This window comes from Oncorhynchus mykiss, chromosome 15, assembly GCF_057628025.1.
Source record: "Oncorhynchus mykiss isolate SJ-2025 chromosome 15, ASM5762802v1, whole genome shotgun sequence".
NCBI classification, from domain to species: Eukaryota; Metazoa; Chordata; class Actinopteri; order Salmoniformes; family Salmonidae; genus Oncorhynchus; species Oncorhynchus mykiss.
In genome coordinates this window covers 65,865,088-65,885,000 of record NC_143036.1, presented here as the reverse complement: position 1 = coordinate 65,885,000, position 19,913 = coordinate 65,865,088, and the positions used below count along the sequence as shown (strand labels likewise).

Here is a 19,913-nt window from a genome sequence, read left to right as displayed (position 1 = left end):
GTTCTACATTTTAGAATAATAGTGAAGACATCAAATCATGGAATCATGTGTGCAAAGCTGTCATTAAGGCAAAGGGTGGCTACTTTGAAGAATCTAAAATATATTTGGATTTGTTTTAAACACTTCGTTGATTACTACATGATTCCATATGTGTTATTTGATAGTGCTGATGTCTTCACTATTATTCTACAATGTAGAAAATAGTCCAAATAAAGAAGAACCCTTGAATGAGTAGGTGTGTCCAAACCTTTGACTGGTCCTGTAGAGCTACCGTCCTGTAGGTTTTAACTCAAACCCTGGTCCTGTAGACCTACCGTCCTGTAGGTTTTAACTCCAACCCTGGTCCTGTAGAGCTACAGTCCTGTAGGTTTTAACTCCAACCCTGGTCCTGTAGAGCTACCGTCCTGTAGGTTTTAACTCCAACCCTGGTCCTGTAGAGCTACCGTCCTGTAGGTTTTAACTCCAACCCTGGTCCTGTAGAGCTACCGTCCTGTAGGTTTTAACTCCAACCCTGGTCCTGTAGAGCTACAGTCCTGTAGGTTTTAACTCCAACCCTGGTCCTGTAGAGATACCGTCCTGTAGGTTTTAATTCCAACCCTGGTCCTGTAGAGCTACCGTCCTGTAGGTTTTAACTCCAACCCTGGTCCTGTAGAGCTACAGTCCTGTAGGTTTTAACTCCAACCCTGGTCCTGTAGAGCTACCGTCCTGTAGGTTTTAACTCCAACCCTGTTCCTGGAGAGCTACCGTCCTGTAGGTTTTAACTCCAACCCTGGTCCTGTAGAGCTACCGTCCTGTAGATTTTAACTCCAACCCTGGTCCTGTAGAGCTACCGTCCTGTAGGTTTTAATTCCAACCCTGGTCCTGTAGAGCTACCGTCCTGTAGGTTTTAACTCCAACCCTGGTCCTGTAGAGCTACCGTCCTGTAGGTTTTAACTCCAACCCTGGTCCTGTAGAGCTACCGTCCTGTAGGTTTTAACTCCAACCCTGGTCCTGTAGAGCTACCGTCCTGAAGGTTTTAACTCCAACCCTGGTCCTGTAGAGCTACCGTCCTGTAGGTTTTAACTCCAACCCTGGTCCTGTAGAGCTACCGTCCTGGTAGGTTTTAACTCCAACCCTGGTCCTGTAGAGCTACCGTCCTGTAGGTTTTAACTCCAACCCTGGTCCGGTAGAGCTACCGTCCTGTAGGTTTTAACTCCAACCCTGGTCCTGTAGAGCTACCGTCCTGTAGGTTTTAACTCCAACCCTGGTCCTGTAGAGCTACCGTCCTGTAGGTTTTAACTCCAACCCTGGTCCTGTAGAGCTACCCTCCTGTAGGTTTTAACTCCAACCCTGGTCCTGTAGAGCTACCGTCCTGTAGGTTTTAACTCCAACCCTGGTCCTGTAGAGCTACCGTCCTGTAGGTTTTAACTCCAACCCTGGTCCTGTAGAGCTACCGTCCTGTAGGTTTTAACTCCAACCCTGGTCCTGTAGAGCTACCGTCCTGTAGATTTTAACTCCAACCCTGGTCCTGTAGAGCTACCGTCCTGTAGGTTTTAATTCCAACCCTGGTCCTGTAGAGCTACCGTCCTGTAGGTTTTAACTCCAACCCTGGTCCTGTAGAGCTACCATCCTGTAGGTTTTAACTCCAACCCTGGTCCTGTAGAGCTACCGTCCTGTAGGTTTTAACTCCAACCCTGGTCCTGTAGAGCTACCGTCCTGTAGGTTTTAACTCCAACCCTGGTCCTGTAGAGCTACCGTCCTGTAGATTTTAACTCCAACCCTGGTCCTGTAGAGCTACCGTCCTGTAGGTTTTAACTCCAACCCTGGTCCTGTAGAGCTACCGTCCTGTAGGTTTTAACTCCAACCCTGGTCCGGTAGAGCTACCGTCCTGTAGGTTTTAACTCCAACCCTGGTCCTGTAGAGCTACCGTCCTGTAGGTTTTAACTCCAACCCTGGTCCTGTAGAGCTACCGTCCTGAAGGTTTTAACTCCAACCCTGGTCCTGTAGAGCTACCGTCCTGTAGGTTTTAACTCCAACCCTGGTCCTGTAGAGCTACCGTCCTGTAGGTTTTAACTCCAACCCTGGTCCTGTAGAGCTACCGTCCTGTAGGTTTTAACTCCAACCCTGGTCCTGTAGAGCTACCGTCCTGTAGGTTTTAACTCCAACCCTGGTCCTGTAGAGCTACCGTCCTGTAGGTTTTAACTCCAACCCTGGTCCTGTAGAGCTACCCTCCTGTAGGTTTTAACTCCAACCCTGGTCCTGTAGAGCTACCGTCCTGTAGGTTTTAACTCCAACCCTGGTCCTGTAGAGCTACCGTCCTGTAGGTTTTAACTCCAACCCTGGTCCTGTAGAGCTACCGTCCTGTAGATTTTAACTCCAACCCTGGTCCTGTAGAGCTACCGTCCTGTAGGTTTTAATTCCAACCCTGGTCCTGTAGAGCTACCGTCCTGTAGGTTTTAACTCCAACCCTGGTCCTGTAGAGCTACCGTCCTGTAGGTTTTAACTCCAACCCTGGTCCTGTAGAGCTACCCTCCTGTAGGTTTTTAACTCCAACCCTGGTCCTGTAGAGATACCGTCCTGTAGGTTTTAATTCCAACTCTAATCTAGAGCATATAATAATGAGCTGATTGATACCTGAATCAGGTCAGTTACAACTGGGGTTGGAGCGAAAACCAACAGGAGGGCAGCGCTCCATCAACAGGGTTGGAGAGCCATGTCCTAACGTACTGCACAGGCTGACTGCAGGCATTTACTTAAAAAGTAGCGACAAATATATAACATCAAATCAAATTTTATTGGTCGCATACACATATTTAGCAGTTGTTATTGCGGGTGTAGTGAAATGCTTATTGCTAAAATATAAACTCAGCAAACAAATAAACGTCCTCTCACTGTCAACTGTGTTTATTTTCAGCAAACTTAACATGTGTAAATATTTGTATGAACATAACAAGAATCAACAACAGACATAAGCTGAACAAGTTCCACAGACATGTGACTAACAGAAGTTGAATAATGTGTCCCTGAACAAAGGGGGGTCAAAATAAAAAAGTAACAGTCAGTATCTGGTGTGGCCACCAGCTGCATTAAGTACTGCAGTGCAGCTCCTCCTCACAAATTATTTTTGAAAGACAGGGTCCTGAAAAAGGGGCGTTTCTTTTTTTTCTGAGTTTATATTGAAATGTATAAAAAAATATATAAGAAATTGTTTCAATAGTATTGACGGTATAGAAAAACTCACATCTGGACATCGAAGCCAGTTCCACTGCGTTTTTTCTAATCAGGGACTGATGTAGAACAGGGACACCAGGTAGGTGCAATTAATTAATCAGATTGAACAGAAAACCAGTAGGTTCTGGACCTCGTATGGTAAGTGTTGAATACACCTGGTACATACAGTATACCATCCAAACCTATCTGGGAGGAAGAAAGTGTTTGTATGAGAAGATAGGTAGAGAGACAGAGATAAAGAGACAGAGCGACAGAGAGAGAGAGAGGGGAGGGGGCGATCGGAGGGATAAATATAAACAGATATGGTATTTTCTATTTTCTTGTAGAGTAAATAAGCCTGTCAGCACTGATGATTGACGTGAGGGTGTGTGTGTGTCACAAAGACAGTGAGGGAGGGAGGGAGTTGATGGGAGATGTAGCGAGAGGTAGAGAAAGAGCGGGCTATATAAGATTGCTGTATCTCTCAGAGAGGAGAGGGAGGAAGAAAGTGTTTGTATGAGAGAGAGAAGGTAGGTAGAGAGAGAGAGAAAGGGGGAGACAGAGAGAGACAGCAAGACAGAGATAGATAGAGAAATAGAAAGGAGAGAGATCAAGAGAGAGAGAGGCGATCAGAGGTATAAATATAGAACGATATGGTATTTTCCTGTAGAGTAAATAAGCCTGTCAGCACTGATGATTGGTGAGAGGGTGTGTGTGTTGCAAAGACAGTCTGTGTGTTAGCAGCACAGATAGACCGGTTTGTGTTAATAGGCCAGACCAGCTGTACAGCTAGTTAATGCAGGCATGCAGTACAGCAGGGTTCCCCAACTGGCGGCCAGCAGGCCGAATTTGGCCGCGTGTGATTTTATTTGCCCCCCGTCCCGCCCCCTAAGATTTTTGAGCAAAATAAAACTTGTTAAACATAAGTCTGTAAAAAGACCAGCAAATCAGCTCATAGTGATTGTAATTTAGGAAATATATTTCAAAGTATTCTCACGCATTATAGGTAGATATGTGATTGTATACAAATATAATCAAGTTTTGAAATGATTATGTTTTAGTCAAATATTATATCTGTTTGGGCTTCTTGCAGTCTACAAATGATTTATAATTATGTTCTGGCCCCCCGACCATCCGCTCAAGAAAAAATATGCTGTGGCTGAATCTAGTGGATGATCCCTGCTGTACAGTATGTACTGGTGGGATGTTATCCTGGGGCTATATAGGGTGTGTGTGTATGTACAGTATGTACTGGTGGGATATTATCCTGGGGCTATATAGGGTGTGTGTGTGTACAGTATGTACTGGTGGGATGTTATCCTGGGGCTATATAGGGTGTGTGTGTGTACAGTATGTACTGGTGGGATGTTATCCTGGGGCTATATAGGGTGTGTGTGTGTACAGTATGTACTGGTGGGATATTATCCTGGGGCTATATAGGGTGTGTGTGTGTACAGTATGTACTGGTGGGATGTTATCCTGGGGCTATATAGGGTGTGTGTGTGTGTACAGTATGTACTGGTGGGATATTATCCTGGGGCTATATAGGGTGTGTATGTATGTACAGTATGTACTGGTGGGATGTTATCCTGGGGCTATATAGGGTGTGTGTGTGTACAGTATGTACTGGTGGGATATTATCCTGGGGCTATATAGGGTGTGTATGTATGTACAGTATGTACTGGTGGGATATTATCCTGGGGCTATATAGGGTGTGTGTGTGTACAGTATGTACTGGTGGGATGTTATCCTGGGGCTATATAGGGTGTGTGTGTGTACAGTATGTACTGGTGGGATATTATCCCGGGGCTATATAGGGTGTGTATGTATGTACAGTATGTACTGGTGGGATATTATCCTGGGGCTATATAGGGTGTGTGTGTGTACAGTATGTACTGGTGGGATGTTATCCTGGGGCTATATAGGGTGTGTGTGTGTACAGTATGTACTGGTGGGATATTATCCTGGGGCTATATAGGGTGTTCGTGTGTACAGTATGTACTGATGGGATATTATCCTGGGGCTATATAGGGTGTGTGTGTGTACAGTATGTACTGATGGGATATTATCCTGGGGCTATATAGGGTGTGTGTGTGTACAGTATGTACTGGTGGGATATTATCCTGGGGCTATATAGGGTGTGTGTGTGTACAGTATGTACTGGTGGGATATTATCCTGGGGCTATATAGGGTGTGTGTGTGTGTGTACAGTATGTACTGATGGGATATTATCCTGGGGCTATATAGGGTGTGTGTGTATGTACAGTATGTGTGTGTTTGGGTTTATGCACGTGTTTGTGTGTGTAGCTGTACAGCTCACATGCTCCCAATGCCATACCCCATTAACCAATTACAGTTAAGCTCCCACTATCATGTCGCAGAATGCACCAATTACAGGTCTGCCTCTCAACGCTACATCTCATACAGGATTGTCCTTTAGTGTCGAATGTGCAACAAAACAACATGCTACTTTGAAACAGCTATAGTGTACACACACACAGAGAATAGGCTTGAGAACCTCCAACCGGACAGGAGGAGATTGGGAGCCCAGATACTTCACACCCAGGGAAAGAGCATCCAAACTGGGCTTCCAGAGAGCAAAATCCCCTCTCTCTGGAACTATCCTAACACAGCTTGACAAGACACAGCAAAACAAAAGCTTGCACCACAACTGGGCACCTGACAAAACGCACACGCACACACACACACACTCTTTTCTCTGTCTTTATCGGTGTCCACACTTGAACTTTAACATATGAAAGTTCTCAGATCTGAAAGAGTGTTTACGAACATGAAATCATGTGCAATTCTAACAGCCCATAATTTGGAGGGGGTGATTCTAGTCATTTGATGTTCAGCTGTCTGTGGATCAATAGGCCCAGAACTTTCACAACTTTCAGCTCGATAGCACTATCAGAGCAATCTAAAACCATTTCAGAGATGTGCTATCTTGCCCTAGTGATACCGCACCAGAGCAATCTAAAACCATTTCAGAGATATGCTACCTTGCCCTACTGATACCGCACCAGAGCAATCTAAAACCATTTCAGAGATGTGCTATCTTGCCCTAGTGATACCGCACCAGAGCAATCTAAAACCATTTCAGAGATGTGCTATTATCTTGGCCTTTTTCATATCACAGATTAGTGGTTCTCAGACAGATTTGGAAGTTTTCTTGTGAGTCACCTAGTAAACAAAACATGTTTCAAGCCAGGATCTGCCGCTGAAGGAATAAGCCTTGAGCTAAAAGTTTGCAGACTTCATCCCAACAATTTTGATGTTTAAAAAAAAATTATTGAACAATTGCTGGAGACCCACAGGGTGTGTACGGTTTTGTTCCAGCCTTGCACTAATTAACAACAACTTTTTCAACCAGCTGAGTGTCATAAATCCTTCAACTCCGATCCAAGTATACCTTAGGTACTTCAAGGTTGAGTTGATATTTCTTGCTCAGTAGAAGCATTGTTATTAGCACAGTAATATTGTATAGGCTGTGTTCAAACCTAGTCTGCCCTCTTGATATGAAAAGCATATTGTACCATCTGTCTCCTACCGTTTGGTCTCATGATAATTTGACTGTGTTCAGCCTTGCCATACTGATAATAATATCCATCTTGGTAGTATTCCACAACCCCAGCCTCTGACTCTAGAGAGATATGGTGTTGACTCTGTATGCATGAACACAGGTGGTTGGTCAATTATATGTGAATATTCATGAGCAGTTCACCACTCCTCTTTAATGATTCAAACAAAATGGCTGCCAACAAGTGGCGGGGAAAATCTCAGCGCGTGGGAGGGAGGGAGGAGTGAAAGTGTGTGTGTGTGTGTAACATGTGTGTATGCCTCACAATTCCTCCCACACCCCACCCCTCCTTGCCCATACTCAATGGGGCGTGACTGTTCTAATGGCAGAGCCTGGAGAGTTAGTTGTGCTTCTTATTTCGTGTTGTCGTTGGTTAGTCTGAGCACAATTACCCAAATGTCACCTCCAGAGCTTCATCACGGGGGGAAATGGACTGGAACAGAACGACATCTTGGCTTTAGCCTCAGGGAAAGAAGGGAAGGAGGATAAAGGAGGGGGGAGCAGAGAGGAGTGGAAGCATTGGATTGGAGGAAGGGAGGAGTAGATGCTGTGGGAGGGTCAATTGAAAGTGAAAGTTTGTGTGTCAAGAAGTATTTTCTGGTGTGTATGTGTGTGCACGCCTGTCTGCGTATATTTGGTGAGTGTGTGTGTGTGTGTGTGTGTGGCTGCAGTAGCCCATGTGTTTACCCTTGGAGTCGATAGCCATTACCGCTAACCACTTAGCGGTGATAGCTAGCCGTCGGTCTCCTGCCCTGTACGTGATTGCAGGCCTCTAAGCCTCATCGTCACTATATTAAGACACCCTGCTTTCAAAATACCCATAATATCCCTGTCTGTGGGCTCCTTTATACGCTGTTAGATTATACACTATATAAGAGTCCCTTACTATTCTAGCTGTTTGCTAAATGTAACTGCATGGAAACAGATTGCCACTGTGCTGTGTCTTCCCCCCATTGACGTTTCCTGTTGTGCTGAAGAGGTTTCATTATGCAGTATGTGTAGCCTATGTGCTTCTGCAGCACACACAGAGACACAGTGGCTGTGAACGAGTCATTTGAGGTGATCTTACACTGTAAGAGAGAGAGAGAGAGAGAGAGAGAGTGATTGAAGAGCACATTTAAGTAGACACACTGACAGGGGAAACTGCAAGGCTAAGATATAATGCATACTGTGAGACAGCATAGTTATTTTTGGTGGATGCTACTGACTTAGTCATCATCTCTGAGGACAAGTTAGTAGGCCCTATGTCATCCCTAAGTCGTCCTTAAGTCCCTATGCCCCAGCCAGGTAGGTCTGCAGTAGCAGACAGTAAAGGAGGTTGATTTGAGATGTAAAAAGTATTCTCTGTTCATTAAGACCACAGAGGTTTAGAGCCTCCTTAGATATGCTGCTGCTTCTGCCAGCTAACTATACAGCATAGGACAGGTATCTGTCCTTTAAAACTGCTGCTGCTTGTTGCGCTGCCAGCTAACTATACAGCATAGGACAGGTATCTTTCCTTTAAAACTGCTGCTGCTTGTTGCGCTGCCAGCTAACTATACAGCATAGGACAGGTATCTTTCCTTTAAAACTGCTGCTGCTTGTTGCGCTGCCAGCTAACTACACAGCATAGGACAGGTATCTTTCCTTTAAAACTGCTGCTGCTTGTTGCGCTGCCAGCTAACTATACAGCATAGGACAGGTATCTGTCCTTTAAAACTGCTGCTGCTTGTTGCGCTGCCAGCTAACTATACAGCATAGGACAGGTATCTTTCCTTTAAAACTGCTGCTGCTTGTTGCGCTGCCAGCTAACTATACAGCATAGGACAGGTATCTTTCCTTTAAAACTGCTGCTGCTTGTTGCGCTGCCAGCTAACTATACAGCATAGGACAGGTATCTGTCCTTTAAAACTGCTGCTGCTTGTTGCGCTGCCAGCTAACTATACAGCATAGGACAGGTATCTTTCCTTTAAAACTGCTGTTGCTTGTTGCGCTGCCAGCTAACTATACAGCATAGGACAGGTATCTGTCCTTTAAAACTGCTGCTGCTTGTTGCGCTGCCAGCTAACTATACAGCATAGGACAGGTATCTGTCCTTTAAAACTGCTGCTGCTTGTTGCGCTGCCAGCTAACTATACAGCATAGGACAGGTATCTTTCCTTTAAAACTGCTGCTGCTTGTTGCGCTGCCAGCTAACTATACAGCATAGGACAGGTATCTTTCCTTTAAAACTGCTGCTGCTTGTTGCGCTGCCAGCTAACTATACAGCATAGGACAGGTATCTGTCCTTTAAAACTGCTGCTGCTTGTTGCGCTGCCAGCTAACTATACAGCATAGGACAGGTATCTGTCCTTTAAAACTGCTGCTGCTTGTTGCGCTGCCAGCTAACTATACAGCATAGGACAGGTATCTTTCCTTTAAAACTGCTGCTGCTTGTTGCGCTGCCAGCTAACTATACAGCATAGGACAGGTATCTGTCCTTTAAAACTGCTGCTGCTTGTTGCGCTGCCAGCTAACTACACAGCATAGGACAGGTATCTGTCCTTTAAAACTGCTGCTGCTGCTTGTTGCGCTGCCAGCTAACTATACAGCATAGGACAGGTATCTGTCCTTTAAAACTGCTGCTGCTGCTTGTTGCGCTGCCAGCTAACTATACAGCATAGGACAGGTATCTTTCCTTTAAAACTGCTGCTGCTTGTTGCGCTGCCAGCTAACTATACAGCATAGGACAGGTATCTGTCCTTTAAAACTGCTGCTGCTTGTTGCGCTGCCAGCTAACTATACAGCATAGGACAGGTATCTTTCCTTTAAAACTGCTGCTGCTTGTTGCGCTGCCAGCTAACTACACAGCATAGGACAGGTATCTGTCCTTTAAAACTGCTGCTGCTTGTTGCGCTGCCAGCTAACTATACAGCATAGGACAGGTATCTGTCCTTTAAAACTGCTGCTGCTTGTTGCGCTGCCAGCTAACTATACAGCATAGGACAGGTATCTTTCCTTTAAAACTGCTGCTGCTTGTTGCGCTGCCAGCTAACTATACAGCATAGGACAGGTATCTGTCCTTTAAAACTGCTGTTGCTTGTTGCGCTGCCAGCTAACTATACAGCATAGGACAGGTATCTTTCCTTTAAAACTGCTGCTGCTTGTTGCGCTGCCAGCTAACTATACAGCATAGGACAGGTATCTTTCCTTTAAAACTGCTGCTGCTTGTTGCGCTGCCAGCTAACTATACAGCATAGGACAGGTATCTGTCCTTTAAAACTGCTGCTGCTTGTTGCGCTGCCAGCTAACTATACAGCATAGGACAGGTATCTTTCCTTTAAAACTGCTGCTGCTTGTTGCGCTGCCAGCTAACTATACAGCATAGGACAGGTATCTTTCCTTTAAAACTGCTGCTGCTTGTTGCGCTGCCAGCTAACTATACAGCATAGGACAGGTATCTGTCCTTTAAAACTGCTGCTGCTTGTTGCGCTGCCAGCTAACTATACAGCATAGGACAGGTATCTTTCCTTTAAAACTGCTGCTGCTTGTTGCGCTGCCAGCTAACTATACAGCATAGGACAGGTATCTTTCCTTTAAAACTGCTGCTGCTTGTTGCGCTGCCAGCTAACTATACAGCATAGGACAGGTATCTTTCCTTTAAAACTGCTGCTGCTTGTTGCGCTGCCAGCTAACTATACAGCATAGGACAGGTATCTGTCCTTTAAAACTGCTGCTGCTTGTTGCGCTGCCAGCTAACTATACAGCATAGGACAGGTATCTTTCCTTTAAAACTGCTGCTGCTTGTTGCGCTGCCAGCTAACTATACAGCATAGGACAGGTATCTTTCCTTTAAAACTGCTGCTGCTTGTTGCGCTGCCAGCTAACTATACAGCATAGGACAGGTATCTTTCCTTTAAAACTGCTGCTGCTTGTTGCGCTGCCAGCTAACTATACAGCATAGGACAGGTATCTGTCCTTTAAAACTGCTGCTGCTTGTTGCGCTGCCAGCTAACTATACAGCATAGGACAGGTATCTGTCCTTTAAAACTGCTGCTGCTTGTTGCGCTGCCAGCTAACTATACAGCATAGGACAGGTATCTTTCCTTTAAAACTGCTGCTGCTTGTTGCGCTGCCAGCTAACTATACAGCATAGGACAGGTATCTTTCCTTTAAAACTGCTGCTGCTTGTTGCGCTGCCAGCTAACTATACAGCATAGGACAGGTATCTTTCCTTTAAAACTGCTGCTGCTTGTTGCGCTGCCAGCTAACTATACAGCATAGGACAGGTATCTGTCCTTTAAAACTGCTGCTGCTTGTTGCGCTGCCAGCTAACTATACAGCATAGGACAGGTATCTTTCCTTTAAAACTGCTGCTGCTTGTTGCGCTGCCAGCTAACTATACAGCATAGGACAGGTATCTTTCCTTTAAAACTGCTGCTGCTTGTTGCGCTGCCAGCTAACTATACAGCATAGGACAGGTATCTTTCCTTTAAAACTGCTGCTGCTTGTTGCGCTGCCAGCTAACTATACAGCATAGGACAGGTATCTGTCCTTTAAAACTGCTGCTGCTTGTTGCGCTGCCAGCTAACTATACAGCATAGGACAGGTATCTTTCCTTTAAAACTGCTGCTGCTTGTTGCGCTGCCAGCTAACTATACAGCATAGGACAGGTATCTGTCCTTTAAAACTGCTGCTGCTTGTTGCGCTGCCAGCTAACTATACAGCATAGGACAGGTATCTTTCCTTTAAAACTGCTGCTGCTTGTTGCGCTGCCAGCTAACTACACAGCATAGGACAGGTATCTGTCCTTTAAAACAGCTGCTGCTTGTTGCGCTGCCAGCTAACTATACAGCATAGGACAGGTATCTGTCCTTTAAAACTGCTGCTGCTTGTTGCGCTGCCAGCTAACTATACAGCATAGGACAGGTATCTGTCCTTTAAAACTGCTGCTGCTTGTTGCGCTGCCAGCTAACTATACAGCATAGGACAGGTATCTTTCCTTTAAAACTGCTGCTGCTTGTTGCGCTGCCAGCTAACTATACAGCATAGGACAGGTATCTGTCCTTTAAAACTGCTGTTGCTTGTTGCGCTGCCAGCTAACTATACAGCATAGGACAGGTATCTTTCCTTTAAAACTGCTGCTGCTTGTTGCGCTGCCAGCTAACTATACAGCATAGGACAGGTATCTTTCCTTTAAAACTGCTGCTGCTTGTTGCGCTGCCAGCTAACTATACAGCATAGGACAGGTATCTGTCCTTTAAAACTGCTGCTGCTTGTTGCGCTGCCAGCTAACTATACAGCATAGGACAGGTATCTTTCCTTTAAAACTGCTGCTGCTTGTTGCGCTGCCAGCTAACTATACAGCATAGGACAGGTATCTTTCCTTTAAAACTGCTGCTGCTTGTTGCGCTGCCAGCTAACTATACAGCATAGGACAGGTATCTGTCCTTTAAAACTGCTGTTGCTTGTTGCGCTGCCAGCTAACTATACAGCATAGGACAGGTATCTTTCCTTTAAAACTGCTGCTGCTTGTTGCGCTGCCAGCTAACTATACAGCATAGGACAGGTATCTGTCCTTTAAAACTGCTGCTGCTTGTTGCGCTGCCAGCTAACTATACAGCATAGGACAGGTATCTTTCCTTTAAAACTGCTGCTGCTTGTTGCGCTGCCAGCTAACTATACAGCATAGGACAGGTATCTTTCCTTTAAAACTGCTGCTGCTTGTTGCGCTGCCAGCTAACTATACAGCATAGGACAGGTATCTGTCCTTTAAAACTGCTGCTGCTTGTTGCGCTGCCAGCTAACTATACAGCATAGGACAGGTATCTGTCCTTTAAAACTGCTGCTGCTTGTTGCGCTGCCAGCTAACTATACAGCATAGGACAGGTATCTTTCCTTTAAAACTGCTGTTGCTTGTTGCGCTGCCAGCTAACTATACAGCATAGGACAGCATGTGACTGGGCTGGGGTTGAATACTGGGAACCAGATTACTGAGATTTACTGAGATTTTCTTCCCAAACTCCACTCCCTTTTCCCAGGATAAATAACTGTGAGAAACCGGTATATTATAATACATAATTTTTATGAACAGCATGACATGAAATGGAACTATTAAATGATATGCAATGTCTAAATCTAGCTTCTCTACAGCCTTCGCTCTGCTATCTGCATGATCAATCATCAACGCTCAGGGTGGGGACAGACAGCGCATCTCAGTACGGAGCGCAGTTTACAATGCCTGTTTCATCTCATCATGGTAACTTTTTATCTTGTGACAGATAGGCCTACATTTCCTGCAACAGTCTATGCTACAGTAATATAAAGACTGAATGCGTGTCTAATTTACAAATCTCCATCTGGATTTCGGGGTCACCTTATTATTTTATTTGTAAAGATAATTGTTTTGTTTTAAACAGCCTATCATTCAAATATCATTGCTTTAAATCAGAGTGCATGTGAGCACTCTCTCACAGTCTCTCTCGCTCTCCATCAATTCCATTCAAATTGCATCCAAAATAGATAATCCTGTTCGAAAATCTACGGCAAGATCTAAAAATGGTTGCCTAGCAATGGTCAACAACCAATTTGACAGAGCTTGAAGAATGTTGAAAAGAATAATAGGTAAATATTGCGCAATCCAGGTGTGGAAAGCTCTTACAGGCTTACCCAGAAAGACTCACAGCTGTAATCGGGCTCCCGAGCTGACAAGGTACAAATCTGTAGTTCTGCCCCTAAACAGGCAGTTAACCCACTGTTCCTAGGCCGTCATTGAAAATAAGAATTTGTTCTTAACTGACTTGCCTAGTTAAATAAAAGATAAAAAAAATAAAAACATCTCAGTGCAAGAGGCATCACTGCAGTACCTGGTTCAAATCCAGGCTGCATCACATCCGGTCGTTATTGGGTGTCCCATAGGGTGGCCCAGCGTTGTCCGGGTTTGGCTGGGGTAGGCCGTCATTGTAAATAAGAATTTGTTCTTAACTGACTTGCCTAGTTGAATAAAGATTAAATTAAATCGCTGCCAAAGGTGCTTCTACAAAGTATTGACTCAGGGGTGTGAATACTTATGTAAATCAGATATTCACTTTGTCATTATGGGGTATTGTAGATGTGTGTGAAAAAATATATTTTTAATACATTTTGAATTCAGGCTGTAACACAACAACATGTGGAATAGAGTTTGATTTCATCAGACAAGATCATTTCTCATAATAATAATTTCCCACTCTCCAAATGGGCTGGCATGTGCCTTTTACTGAGGAGTGGCTTCGGTCCGGCCACTCTACCAAAAAGGCCTGATTGGTGGAGTGCTGCAGAGATGGGAGAACCTTCCAGAAGGACAACCATCTCCACAGAGGATCTCTGGAGCTCTGTCAGAGTGACCATCGGGTTCTTGGTGACCTCCCCGAGCAAGGCCCTTCTCCCCCAATTGGTCAGTTTGGCCGAGTGGCCAGCTCTAGGAAGATTATTGGTGGTTCAAAACTTCTTCCATTTAAGAATGATGGAGGCCACTGTGTTCTTGGGGACCTTCAATGCTGCAGAAAATCTTTCGGTACCCTTCCCCAGACCTGTGCCTCAACACAATCCTTTCTCTGAGCTCTACGGACAATTCCTTTGACCTCATGGCTTGTTTTTTTTGCTCTGACATGCAGTGTCAACTGTGGGACCTTATATAGACAGATGTGCGCCTTTCCAAATCATGTCCAATCAATTGAATTTACCACAGGTGGACTCCAAGTTGAAGAAATATCTCAAGGATGATCAATGGAAACAGGATGCACCTGAGCTCAATTTCAAGTCTCATAGCAAAGGGTCTGAATAGTCATGTAAATAAGGTATTTCTGTTTTTTATGTTTCATACATTTGCAAACATTTTTAAAAAGCTGTTTTCAATTGTAAACGGTTTTCAATGTAATACATTTTAGAATAAGGCTGTAACGTAACAAAATGTGGACAAAGTCAAGGGGTTTGAGTACTTTCCGAATGCACTGTAGCTAGTCAAGCTACATCTATGGACTTTGTTTTTCTGTCGTGGGTAATGTGCGGTAGCCTATACTGTATATCATAGGCTATGTCTTGGATAACGGCACAATAATTTAGGTTTTTTGGTGCTTGGGTTCATAAAATGTATTTAATGTATGGCTCATAAAATGGCTTTAATGTATGGCTCATAAAATGGCATTAATGCATGGCTCATAAAATGGCTTTAATGTATGGCTCATAAAATGGCTTTAATGTATGGCTCATAAAATGGCTTTAATGTATGGCTCATAAAATGGCATTAATGTATGGCTCATAAAATGGCTTTAATGTATGGCTCATAAAATGGCTTTAATGCATGGCTCATAAAATGGCTTTAATGTATGGCTCATAAAATGGCATTAATGTATGGCTCATAAAATGGCATTAATGTATGGCTCATAAAATGGCATTAATGTATGGCTCATAAAATGGCTTTAATGTATGGCTCATAAAATGGCATTAATGCATGGCTCATAAAATGGCTTTAATGTATGGCTCATAAAATGGCTTTAATGTATGGCTCATAAAATGGCTTTAATGCATGGCTCATAAAATGGCTTTAATGTATGGCTCATAAAATGGCATTAATGCATGGCTCATAAAATGGCTTTAATGTATGGCTCATAAAATGGCTTTAATGTATGGCTCATAAAATGGCTTTAATGTATGGCTCATAAAATGGCATTAATGTATGGCTCATAAAATGGCTTTAATGTATGGCTCATAAAATGGCATTAATGTATGGCTCATAAAATGGCTTTAATGCATGGCTCATAAAATGGCTTTAATGTATGGCTTATCAGGCTCAGGTAGCATCAGGCTTGAATTTTCATGCTGATCAAAGCTCTAATGAATTCCAGACATATTGATTTGCTTTATACGCTTGCAATTTGGGCTCTTCCCCTTGTTCCATGTCTCTCTCGCACTCTTTCGGTCGCTCCTTCTCTCCATCTCTCGCTTTCTCTCCATGTCTCTCTCACACTCTCTCTCTCTCTGTCTCTTGTTTATTTTCTCTCTCCAGAAAAGAGAGTGTGTGAGTGGCTCACAGTCATGTCTCATTACAGATCTGCGTGATTGGGCTAAATGCAGGAATCCCTGATTCCCCCCAGCCCTCCTCTGATTAGTTTAGTTAGCACTTATCCTGAGCTGACCCCTGGAGAAATCTCACCTCTGAAGTCTGTGTGTGTATGAAGGAGTGACTCGGAGCGACTGTCCTTGTAGACTGACATGAAGAAGCTCCACACACACCAGAGATGTATACAACGGCATGTAGGTTTCCTTCACCCATTAGAAGTCAATCACACAGCAACATCCAGCCAAAAAACAAACAGCCTAACTCTCACCACGACTAATTCAACCACAGTACCATGACAACCCACCGCTGACTCACCACCTTTTTACTGTGGTAGAGGCACAGTTGCCAGGACAACCCGTGGTGTAGCCCACCATGGCATTGGTAGAGAGTAAAATGAGAACCCTGGGCACTGTGCTGCGACGGCTTCGAACTGAACGGAGTTCTATGCCCTCGTCAAACATCGGGTCACACACTGACAGAGCGGATATGGTATCAATGACAACGTGGACCCGCTGCTGAGTGGTGACTGCGAGACAGTTTGGGTTAATCTTGATCTCCAGATATCCTACAGTATGACACATCACTCAGTCCAGATCTCTTTTATTCACATCCAATAGCTGTGCCGGTGCAGACAGCGGTGACGGGGGTAACTGCGGCCGATGGTAACGGAGGTGACTGTAGTTACGGAGATGACCATCGTTGTTCCTGTAATTACTTCATTATATACAGTACCGGTCAAACGTTAGAACACACCTACTCATTCCAGGGTTCTTCTTTATTTGTACTATTTCTACATTGTAGAATAATAGTGAAGAAGTCATAAATATGAAATTACACAAACGGAACTCTATGAAGCATTTATTTGGGCTGCAATTTCTGAGGCTGTTAACTCTAATGAACTTATCCTCTGCAGCAGAGTTAACTCTGTGTCTTCCTTTCCTGTGACGGTCCTCATGAGAGCCAGTTTCATCATAGCGCTTGATGGTTTTTGCGACTGCACTTGAAGAAACTTTAAAAGTTCTTGACATTTTCCGTATTGACTGACCTTCATGTCTTAAAGTAATGATGGACTGTCGTTTCTCTTTGCTTATTTGAGCTGTTCTTGCAATAATATCAAACAGGGCTAACTTCTGTATACCGACCCTACCTTGTCACGACACACCTGATTGGCTCAAACGCATTAAGACGTAAAGAAATTCCACAAATTACCAAGGCACACCTGTTAATTGAAATGCATTCCAGGTGACTACCTCATGAAGCTGGTTGAGAAAATGCCAAGAGTGCACATCTGTCATCAAGGCAAAGGGTGGCTATTTGAAGAATCTAAAATCTAAAAAATATTTTGATTTGTTTAACACTTTTTCGTTGACTATATGATTCCATGTGTTATTTCATAGTTTTGATGTCACTTCACTATTATTCTACAATGCAGAAAATAGTAAAAATAAAGAAGAACCCTTGAATAAGTAGGTGTTCTAAAACTTGTGACCGGTAGTATATATTCAAAATCTACAGTAGTGCGGGTACTGACAACGGTGACGGAGGTGAATGTAGTATACAGAGGTTGTTGAACAGGTGGTCTGGGTGTGTCCTTACCGTTGAGGGGGCAGGCGTTGAAGAGGCCGATGTCCAGCGAGCAGGGCTTGCGGGTCACGGCGGTGGTGACGGACTCATACGGATTGTCCTCATCCTCCGGTAAGAACACGTCAAGGGAGGGCGATGGTACGATCTCCGCCGAGCGCTTCGAGTCCTGATATGGGGAGGGAGGGAGAGAAAGAGAGAGAGCGTGAGAGAGGGAGGAACGTGGTGAGAATGTTGTGGGTAGTTTCAGGTGTGGAAACGACAGAATATTTGTTTGTATGTACATTGACAAGCACGGCCAATGTTCAATGTACAACCTTGAACATTGGATCAGCAGTGTTTGTTTACTGCCCTTGGTACCATCAGATCACACAAACAACCCATCATCATAACTCATCCACCTCAAGGACACGGTTCCATTCTAACACTGTTCAGGCCTGCTCCCCTGCTGAATCTAGGGAGTTGATTGTACTGCAATTGATTTAATAAGCACAGGCACAACCAGATAGAGGAAATACACAGAAATACACTGATTTGCAACAACAAAACAAGCAATGAAAGAGAGGAAATACATAGAAAATACACAGAAATACACAGATTTAGTGTCACATTCGTCGTAATGAGCGGACCAAGGCGCAGCGTGAGTATAGTTCCACATAGTTTTAATCTCCGTGAAACAAACAAAACAATACAGAAACAACGAAACGTGAAGTCATGACGTGCACACAGGCAACTTAACACAAACAATATCCCACAAAACCCAGGTGGGGAAATGGCTACCTAAATATGATCCCCAATCAGAGGCAACGATAAACAGCTGCCTCTAATTGAGAACTATATTAGCACCAACATAGAAATAGACATACTAGAACACCCCCTAGTCACGCCCTGACCTACTACTCCATAGAGAATCAAGGGCTCTCTATGGACAATATTTAGCAACAAAAAAATAAGCTAATAGGCAAAACTGTGACAGTATGTTTTATTCTTCTCTCTTTCTTTATAACCCTGTGTAACCAGATGTTGATATAGTAGAAAGACTGGAGACCACATATCCCAGGGTCCCCCTCTACTACTGAGAGGAGATAACCATCACCCTCGCTGAGGCCTCTGGCCCGTCACATGACATAGGGCAAAACCAGACAGCATGACGGCCTCAAGTGTGGTATCTGAGAAAAATTGTGTGTTGCTCCCTTCAAGTCAAAATAGAAGAAACCATAAGATCGTCCCTCCATGACTCCATTGCAACTGAGCCAAAATGGCTGATGTCCTGTGTGCAACCAGTTTCATGTTGTTCTATTCCTGTGACAGTATGAAAAGGTTGAGACCCAGCGGGCTGACAGAAAAACCCTTAGAACTAAATGTCCCTGTCTAAGTGGCATATGTACACCCATGCCAAAGGAAAACACAAAAGTGAGCAATGGAGGGTGCAGGAAAGACAGACATTTCTCACCAGAGACGCATGGGCAATAGATGCCTGTTTCCCATAATGCACCACTCCATCATCATTACTGCGACATCACCCGGGTCACCCCACCATATTTGGTTGCCGTGTGATCGTCATGGCGATGGGGGCGTGGCGTTATCCATGACTCACCCCTGGTGTGTTAATTTCCCCTGAACCCTATCAACTCCCTCCTCCTCTCCGCCTTATTGTCTCACTCCGACAGCCATTCATCTTCCTGTTAGCTGTTTCTACTACATTACCCAGACACCACTGGGTCATCAATCACGCACTGAGCGCATGCAGAGAAGATGAATCATCGTCTTTGATTGAATGATCACTCCCTAGATAATCTGTCTCGTGTGTATACACACACACACACACACACACACACACACACACACACACACACACACACGTTCACTACTCAATGTGTCGTATTACAGTAGCTAATATAAAACTTCAGTCTGTGTGCTCCTTTTCTCACACACCCACATGTTGCACAGACATACAACCACACACACGTGATGCACAGACACACAACCACACACACACACATACAACCACACACACGTGATGCACAGACACACACAACCATGTGAAGCACACATACACAAAAGACCAGCAGGTCCATTGAATTTGAGTCACATTACTCTAGCACACACAAAGTACCAGCCGGTGAAGTCACACGTGGTTTCAGACAGTAATAGTATGGTATGGGTTAACATTTCACGTCAATATGCTTACAGTCATCAGAAGTAATTACACTCCATAAAAAAACTTGAGACAAAAACTGTGGCCCTGCGAATTGTGACCCTTGTCAGTTACAGCCAACACCCTTTATACTGGGATTTCCTGATAGATGAAGAACTCAAGAGAGACTGTGTCCCAAATGGCATCCTATTACCTATATATAGTGCTCTACTTTTGACTGGAGCCCTAATGCATGTGCCCTGGTCAAAAGTAGTGCACTATAAAGGAAACGGGGTGCCAATTGGGACGCAACCTTTCTCTGGAGCTATCATGGGTTCTCCTTCTGGGGCTTATTAGACAACTTG

General features: G+C 44.3%; 1 protein-coding gene across 13 annotated transcripts in view; it reads right to left on the bottom strand.

Moving 5' to 3' along the window:
• The window catches only part of LOC110490567 (ankyrin repeat and sterile alpha motif domain-containing protein 1B), a 352,871-nt gene that overhangs the window by 143,821 nt on the left and 189,137 nt on the right, over positions 1-19,913 (bottom strand). For 12 of the 13 annotated variants that reach the window (XM_090200869.1, XM_090200870.1, XM_090200871.1 and 9 more), the window contains one exon: positions 17,427-17,580. The exons of the other annotated variant lie outside the window; for it this stretch is intronic. In XM_090200869.1, the coding sequence (XP_090056995.1) occupies positions 17,427-17,580 (154 nt within the window). The remainder of the gene's footprint in view (positions 1-17,426; positions 17,581-19,913) is intronic. 13 annotated transcript variants of the gene reach the window in all.